Genomic DNA, 9,688 nt, shown 5'->3' with positions numbered 1-9,688 from the left:
ATAGACTGAGTTGACATGAATTTGAAAAAAAAATTCTTTTTTTACCAGGTACGCAGATAATAAATGCTCATCTTTCAAGGGTCGTATGCACTATATATAATATATACTCATATTTTGATAGAATTTAGTCATATTTGATACAGTTTAGGAGTGCACAACTATTATCAGTGTAGGCGCCCTTTGAATTTTGATCATTCTAAAATGCAAATTTGGATGTATCTGGGCTTTTAAATAAATAAAAAAGAAAAAGCTGATTAATCAAGAGATCCGAACTTCGCTGTGTAATTAAGAGTGTAAGGCATGACTGTTGCAACCTGAGAAGGACAGTACTGATCTGCTGCTAAATTAAGATCATCTGAACTCTCTGCTAGCTGCAACCTACAAATCCACACACACACTCTAAAGCACACCAAGTAATTAATAATATAATTTTTGTTTGATTAGTAACAAACATTAATTATAATTAATCCACGTGCCACGTGTTGCAAAGCATCCAACATACAAATTAACAAATCCATATTGCTAGCTAGGATGCCAAACTGGATATGCTTGTTTCAATAATTAGTCCATATGCTAAAATTATATATATTGTCACTTTGTGAAATTCGGTTCATTAATTACCTTTACCTAAGCGACCAAATACTATAATTATATGATCATGCATTTTCAATAGCCCTGTATTTAATCTTGCTTGGATGGCAGAGCCAATAAGTTCCCTCTAACTATTTCGCAGCATCTGCAAAGATTGTTTCAAAATGGCTTTCTATGTATTATAATGAGTCTAATATCTGATATAATCTTAACCTTTGTATTGTTTACCGAATAGGTCCAAATGAAAAAAAAAATATAAGTTATATCCAAGGATATATAATAGGAATATCTAGTCTTATGTATGCTATGCTATTGTGCTATTGCTTGATCGTAAAAAAATTTTGGATCATTGAAAACAACAATTTTAAAACGGACTTAATAAATAGTAAAAAAATTCAAAAAAAAAAAAAAAATTTGGTCTCCAACCACATTTTAATAAAGATTGAATGTTTAATGGTTTGAATCGACTATTTGAACTTTAAAAATATAAAAACCGAAGCATTTGTTCCACGGACTAGGAACAAATATTTTCATATTAACCAACCTCTATCTATCTATCTATCTATCTATCTATCTATCTATCTATTTATCTATCTATCTATATATATTATACTTTATTAGTTGTTTTTACTATTCTTATAATTACGAAAAAAAATGGACGATAAATTTCCTTATTTTTTGAAATGAAACAAGTCTTTTTGCTTACAGTTTCCTACTTGCTACACGGTACTGAAAGGATAAGTGTCATTTAAAAAGGACAAGTGTCATGCTACTGAAACGTTTAAATTATTAAATATATAGAAAAATGTTAAAAAATAAAGATAAACAAGCATAAGAAGAATAAACAAAATAGAGAGGAAAAAGATAGCAATCTCTTTATTTATATATTTCTCATGTATGTACAATACAATATTACAAAACCTCTATTTATATGCTACAAATTGTAAATGAAAAACCATCTAAATAAATTCAAATAGTAGTGGTCAATTCCAATAGTAGTGCATGGAGTAGTGATGAAATAAATTGAAGATTAATATTGAGAGTTACAACATGAATGACATCCACACATTTATAATATATTCATAACACTTCCCCTTGGATGTCCATTACATAAGAATATGTCTCATTAAAACCTTACTAGGAAAAACCCTATTGGATAAAAAACCTAGTGAAGGAAAAAGAGTACAATATTCTTCTAAATACGCAACTACAGCCTTATCAGAAAAACCCAGTGGAAAAAACCATGGTTAAGGAAAATATAGTGTATATTAACTCCCCCTCATGACAGCATCAATCAAGATCTTTAACTCGGTGAACTCCAATATTACGAATTAGTTTTTCGAATATTGCAGTAGGGAGCGCCTTAGTGAATAAATCTACTGGATTTTTTATTTGAATGGATTTGCTGAACATTAATAACATTATTCTTTTGGATATCATATGTGAAAAAGGAATTTTGATGAAATATGTTTTGTTCTATCTCCTTTAAAATATGATCGTCTGGATCATTTCTCTAAAAGACAAGCTACATGCCTGACAAATATGTTGAATCACAGATCTTAACCAAACACATACTATGCTTGCTGTATTGCTAAATTTTCTCATATGTAGCGAAGTATTTATATGTTTAATTATATACCAATATCTTCGCGTGGAAGAAAAACTATATCTTGCTAATAATTTTACAGCAAATGATATATCATATATTGTATGTCCATTAAGATACATAAGTGCTCATATTGCACTAACGAATGGTACTTCAGGACCAAATAGTTTTTCATCATTTTCTCGAGGTCTAAAAGGATCTTTATTCACATCTAATGATCTTACAACCATCGAAGTACTTAATGGATATTATTTATCCATATAGAATTATTTCAGCACTCTTGCAATATAATTTTCTTGATACATAAAAATATTATTTTTAAATATTCAATTTGCAATCCAATGCAAAATTTTGTTCTCCCAATATCTTTCATCTCAAATTCTTCCTTTAAATAATTTATTGCTTTTGGGAACTCTTCAGGAGTTCCAATGATACTTAGATAGTCAACATAAACTGCAATTATAACAAAATTATTTTTATATCTTTTCATGAAAATACATGGACAGATCGTATCATTCTTATACCATGTTTCAATAAATATTCACTTAAACGATTATAGCATATGCGTCCATATTGCTTTAATCAATATAAAGATTTATTCAATTTAACTGAATAATGTTCTCGAGAACCTAAATTACATGATTCAGGCATCTTAAATCCTTCAGAGATTTTCATATAAATATCATTATCAAGGGAGCCATATAAATAGGCTGTAACAACATTTATTAGGCGCAAATCAACTCATTCATGAATTGCCAGACTAATTATGTACCGAAAAGTTGTTGCATCAACCACATGTGAGTATGTTTAATCATAATCAATTATATATCTTTGTGAAAAATCTTAGACAACAAGCCGTGCTTTATATCTTACAATTTCATATTTCACATTTCTCATTTCTTTATTCGCATAAATACTCGTTTATATTATACTGGTTCTACACATTCAGGTATTGGGACTAGAGGCCCAACAACTTTTCATTTTTCAAAGGAGTTTAACTCTGCCACAATTGCACCTTTATATTTTTGGCAAATTATTTATTTGTCGATATTCTTTAATAGACTTCTAGTCATGATCCTCAATATTTATTATATTTAGTGCTATATTATATACAAAAATATTATTGATATCAATTTCATCTCGATTCCATCTTATTTCATTCATGATATAATTTATCGAGATCTCTTTATTTTCATGAATTTCAGATACCTGAGTTTCTACTGAAACTCCAATTATAAATTTGGTTCTCTTCTCGAGCTTTATCTTAAATTATCATATCTTCGATTTGACCATTTTCATTCTTTGCTCCTTTTTTCGAGGATTTTTATATTTTTAATCTTTGGAACCAATTGTTTTTCCATGCTTCATGCGTGTTATAATTAGTCTGTCCAACAGGGACACCGACTTTAATTGGAGCATTAGCAGCTGGTACATGTGATTTGCTCACTTTCTTTGAGTCTGTGAATGTATCTGGCAATTGATTCACTAATTTTTGCAAATGAATTATCTTTTGAACATTTAGTTCACATTCTTTAGTATGAGGATCAAAATTGGACAATGATAATTCATTCCAACTAATATATTTTTCCAGCTGATTATTTTCTCCCCCTAAGTTGAGAATATTGATTCATGACAATCGGCAAAACTAGCCGTGAATAAATCTCTCATCAATGGTTCTAGATACCTATTATATATGAAGATTCAAATTCAATATAAATTCTCAACTTTCTTTGATGTCCCATTTTAGTGCGTTGTGGTAGAGCAATTAGAATATATACTGCACATTAAAAAATTCTTATATGTGAAATGTTAGGTATGTGATCAAAAATCAAATATAAAGGGGAAGTTTTATAATAACTTGTTGGCTTGGTGCGAATTAGTGTTGTTGCATTAAAAATATCATATATTCTTTTGATATAGGAACATCTACAGGATATTCAACATTAATTTCGGCATTGTCTAGACGTATTTACTTAATCAAATCAATTGAGCAAGTAATATCGCAAACGCCAAGTTGCGATTTGATACTAAACATACATGTGATCATCTTATTGATGCATCAATTATAACCATGACATATTCAAATGGTTCACATGTTGGATATAATGTTCCACAAATATCATATTGTATACGTTCTAGAAATAAAATCAACACATAAAAAAAATCATCAGATCAAATAATCTTCTGGTTCTTTGATTAATGTTCACATTAATTCTCTATTATTTTTCGCATCATTATTGATCCGGAATGACCCAATCGATCATGCCAAATTATAAACATATTCTTGTATGTAAACTTCTGGTTTACAATAACATGTGCTTTAATTGTATTAATATATGTGTAGTACAAGTCGAAGGAAAAACATATGCATTGTTTTCTATATATGCAATATTTTTTTTTCAATAGTTGTCTCAACATGATATCTATTTCGGCGGATATTCTTAAAGCTTAACAAATTCTTTTGAGACTTACAAGAACATAATACATTATAAATTTGTGTTCCTCCATATCACAACAATGTAGCTCTTCCGGAGCCTTCAATCAATTCTCTCATTTATAACAATTGCAAATAACAAAAATAAGCATCACTATAACAAAAATAATAATAATAATAATTGCAAATAAGAAATAAATATTGTAAACATTACTTAATTGAGCGAAATATATAATTATGTTTCTTTGTTGAAACAAATGGTAATAATAATAGCAAAGAATATAATAAATAAATATGTTTTCTATTCTCTCGTATATTGTCTTTTTGCAAATCTCACAAATATTTTGTCATACTTCAACTATTTTTAATTTGTTATTATTATAATAGTTTGACAATAATTTTCAAATCAAATCAAGACAATATGAAATACACACATTGTTCCATTTAAGTAGCGCATCTATAAAATAAATTCAATACTATTAAAAATTTGAATTTGTTCCATGAATGCCATAGCCAGCTCCAAATTTCGTTATTTTCATTGGAATATGTGTGAGTACATGGAATTTCAAAATTAAAATTAGTTGCAAATATTGCCAAGAATATGAAGTTGAATAATTATTTACATAATTTAAAAAATATATTGGATATTTATCTTATTGGTTACAACATTTTTATAATTACAAACTTGTCTCTTAACAAAACTAATCTTGCTGAATAAATTAGCTTCTAAATATGCATTATGAACTAATTTGCTCATGTTAATAGTAATAATTGCAAATAAGAAAGAAATACATTACAAAAATATTTTTTATTAATTTATTTATTTTTGAATACTATCATTACTAATCAAGTGATTAGTTTTTATTTTCTTTGTTAAAGTAATCAACAACATTCAAATGAGTAACATCAATTTGAATAAGATTGAGGTCACATTCACAAATAAAATTTGTCTCGATTTTTTTTCTTTATTATTATTGATGCTTGATATAAGTCAACAAAATATTTGCGCGTACGATAGGTACATGGCCAATAACATTTATCACCATAATAATAGCATGAATTATTTTACTCGTTATTCTGTCACTTTTCTCATTTTTTTTGTTCATTAATTTTTTTTTCACTTCTAGTGGTAATTCTTTTTGTTTATTATTTTTCACTTCTAGTGGAATTATTATTTTGTTCAACCATAAGAAGACAAGAAATATACTCAAAACATTTCTAGAAATCTTCTTCAGGAAGATTAAATTATTAAAAAAAATATGAACATCACATTAATTTTTGCACATTATTTAAATTTTCTTCATTATCTTTCCACTTCGGGTGGAAATATGTGTTTTTGTAATAATCACCATGATAATAAACTCATTCTTGTCCACGTCCATGTCCACAAGTTTTTTTTAAAAAAAAAATATTATTATATATTGTTATATTTACTTCAGGAAATGGAGCAGAACCAATTGAATTATTTTGTCCAACAAGTCGTTATAATTTCTTCAACCATAAAGAGATAATAAATCAACTTAGAATATCTTTTAACTTCTTCAAGAAGATTAAATTATTGAAAAAAAAATATGAACATCATGTTAAATTTGCGCGTCATATCATTTTTCTTTATATCTTCTTCAGGAAGATCTTCTTAATATATTTTGAAATCTTCTTCAAGAAGCTTCAATTATTGAAGCAAAAAAAAAAAATATGAACCACTATACAATATTTGTACATCATATAAATCTTCTTCAGGAAGATTTTTCTTTTAAATCTTCTTCAGGAAGATTAAATTAAAAAAATGCACTTCATGTAAAATTCTATGAATCATACTAAACATCTCAAAATAAATATAAATAAATTGATAACTATTTTCATTTAGCAATTACTAGAAAGTATTATTTATATAAATAAAATTGAAATAAAAGTTATTAAAATTACCTCGAATCTTCAACTAGTAGAGCTCTCGTGCTGATAACGTGTTATAAAATAAAGATAAACAAGCATAAGAAGAATAAACAAAATAGAGAGGAAAAAGATGGCAATCTCTTTATTCATATATTTCTCATGTATGTACAATACAATATTACAAATCCTATATTTATAGGCTACAAATTGTAAATGAAAAATCATCTAAGTAAATGGAGAAATATATTCCAATAGTAGTGGCCATCAATTCCAATAGTAGTGCATAGAGTAGTGGCGAAATAAATTGAGAATTAATATTGGGAGTTACAACATGAATAACATCCACACATTTATAATATATTCATAACAACAAATAGCATATTTATTGATAGACCTTTGAGATTGGTTGAACTGTATTAACTTAGGAGTACAAAATTAATATATTCGCTTGATGGTGCTCTTTTTTTATATATTTTTTTGTTTTTGTTTTTGTTTTTGTAGGCCTTAGTTTACTCTTTAACGTACTAAAATATCTAAAAAAGAAAATCTATTTACTAAATTAAACAGAATTTTATAATATATTCAAACTTCTTAAACATAAAAATATATTGCTAAAATGGATTGAAATAAGACGAAACTTCAATTCTAACACTATACAAAATCAATAGATACTTCACAAATCATATATAGTCGAGCAAAGTTTTGACCACCCCTTAAACAAAACAACACGCAAGCAAAGCAAGGCACCAATCACCCCAACCCTAAATGAGCAGAGGAACATAAATTTGTGGAAAAAAAAAAACAGGATTCACATATAAAATATGAAAATTTACTGTTGATCAGCAGCAGCAACAACACCAAACCAACGCGAGCAAGTGTAGACGGAACAGAATGCCTGTAAAGTAGTAAGCAGCAACAACAGAATTGCTGCTAAAAATGTAAGAAATTGCCATGACCCAAACACATACTTCTTCATGAATTTCTTGGTTTTAACTCTCCACCTGCTGTTGTAGTACTTGTTCACATCTTCTATCATAATATCCAAAAATGGCACTTTTGTTAGCCTTATAGACTTGTTCATGCCATTCCACAGGTTCGCCACCTCTCGGTCACTTTTCAAATGGTTCATTATGATTCCTTGTTTTCGCAAAAGTATGGCATCCTCCTCAGTATCTATAATACCGTTCATTAGTTCGGTGTATCGGGTGAAAACTAATGGACCTGACGCGGCAGATGCCTCGTATGCAACAAGATTTCTCAGTAATACATCAGTATTTAGGTCTAGGCATATGGTTGGAAGGTAAAAAGTTTTGGTTTTTACATCAAAGGAGATAGTGGTTAAATCACCATTTGTAGGTGAAAATGTAACTCCAATGTCGATTAGTTCTTCCACTGAGGGAATCATTATCTCTTCGACAAGAGGAGGTTTGTCTAATTTAGTGCTAGAACCTTGATCTTCTTTCTTTGAACCTCCAATTGCGGAAGTGAATAGGTTTTCAATAGGCTGTTTCAAGGCCGACAAGCCCGGCAAACTAGTCAGAATCTTCCATGGTAATTTTACCAGAAATCTTAGTGGCCTTGACTGGAGGAGTTGCTTAATGTATTGAATCGATCGGCCATTCAGGCTCCAAATGGCACTAAACAATTGTTTGGCATAATCACAATTACCGCGTGTTGGTTCTGATGGTGTGGTCTGATCATTTTGTTCTTCTGTTATCTCTTCATTTTGGTCGGTTGGATCTTGCGATTTGGGTACAAGAATGAAATAAAGGAGGTCTAACAAGTGACAATGCTTTGTTGGGTCTAATCTGGGGAAATTCTCCATCATTTTAAAAGGGCATAGCTCAATCATGTACCCAGTTAGCATATTGATTAGTAACTTATCTGATTCATCGCTTGAGGTGCACTGTGGGTCTATGATTTTTTTAAGCAAGAAGAGAGGGATTTGGTTTTCTAGCATCATAGAATCGCGCAAAATCAAATTATGTGCAGTTTTGCGGCCTGCAAAATCTACCAAGTGCGACATTCTTGAAGATAACCTTCTGAAAGGCTTTCCTTCAGCATCAATCGCGTGGATTTGCAAGAATTCGAGCAGGAATGACGCATCTACAATCATCATCCATGCAAGCGTCTCACCATTGAAATCAAGGAACCTTAAACAAGGAAAGAGCCACTTTTAGTAATAATTTTTTTTAGTTTTTTGTAATTTTTGCGCATATGATAAAGAGTAATAAACTGTACCTATGATAATATGCCCGTATCGTCTGTTCAAGCTTCACAAACTGCTCAACAAGTTGCTGCAACTTTAATCCGTGAAGTTGCTTCTGAGTTCTTTTCGCTGAAGCGAGTTTATAGCGCTCCATCTCAAACAATTCAGGTCGCCAGTGGTGGTACGGGCCAATGGCTATGAATTGGGGCACATACGCCTCTGGCTTGATAAGTAGCAACGGTTTTGGTACATTGAATACTGAAACTGGTATACCTGTATCATCCTCCACCTCTTCTTCGAGGGTTTGCCGGATATGGATCACCCACCGGAGTTCATCAAAAAGTACACTGTGGCTCGAAGAATTATTGGGTTGGTTTGATGCCATGGCTGTGGCTTGATGGAGTATCAGAGCAATGCAAGTATCTCTTTTCTTAGTTATGTTCTCATCAATCATCATTTTCTTATATACATCAATTTGAGTAAATTACCTAATGGTCCTTAAGATTCTACAATTATGATTTCAATCCTGCAACTTGTGCCAGGGGCGGATTTACGTATATGGTAGGGGGTGCTAAGCCACCCTATGATTTTAAAATTAGTAATTATGTATATTAAAATTTAGTTGAATTTTTTGAACTTTTATATAATCTAGCCCCCCTCATAAAATAACAAAAGTGTATTGGTAATCTAGTGGTTTGAGCTCTAGTTGGTATGTGGAAAATCTTGGGTTCAATTTCTACTAACCACACTTTATTTTTGTCTTTTTTACATATTACTTTTATAGATTAGTCCCCTATTCAAAATTTATAGTTTCGCTCCTGACTTGTGCTCTCTATTAATGTGGTTTCTTGAAACAAATAAATTCATGTAATAAATCAGACTTTAATATACAATTCGTGCATTAGTCTTGGCTCATCATGTCGAAACTACTTTTGCCTTTAAACAAGTTTAGAAA

General features: G+C 30.0%; 1 protein-coding gene across 1 annotated transcript; it reads right to left on the bottom strand.

Moving 5' to 3' along the window:
* Positions 1–7,169: 7,169 nt before the first annotated feature.
* Positions 7,170–9,138, bottom strand: LOC144552701 (transmembrane protein, putative (DUF247)). Its single transcript, XM_078300695.1, has 2 exons — positions 8,766–9,138; positions 7,170–8,677 (listed from the first exon to the last, which is right to left on the bottom strand). Exons 1-2 carry the CDS (start codon positions 9,116–9,118, stop codon positions 7,354–7,356), a joined length of 1,677 nt encoding a protein of 558 aa, XP_078156821.1. The 5' UTR covers positions 9,119–9,138; the 3' UTR covers positions 7,170–7,353.
* Between the last annotated feature and the right edge of the window lie 550 nt (positions 9,139–9,688).

This window comes from Carex rostrata, chromosome 4, assembly GCF_964058835.1.
Source record: "Carex rostrata chromosome 4, lpCarRost1.2, whole genome shotgun sequence".
NCBI classification, from domain to species: Eukaryota; Viridiplantae; Streptophyta; class Magnoliopsida; order Poales; family Cyperaceae; genus Carex; species Carex rostrata.
This window is presented reverse-complemented; position numbering and strand designations above follow the sequence as displayed.

Coding starts and splice junctions, on each gene's coding strand:
- LOC144552701 (XM_078300695.1), bottom strand. CDS start 9,118: ATGGCATCAAACCAACCCAATAATTCTTCGAGCCACAGTGTACTTTTT. Junction 8,678..8,765: donor ATACGGGCATATTATCATAG/GTACAGTTTATT, acceptor TCCTTGTTTAAG/GTTCCTTGATTTCAATGGTG.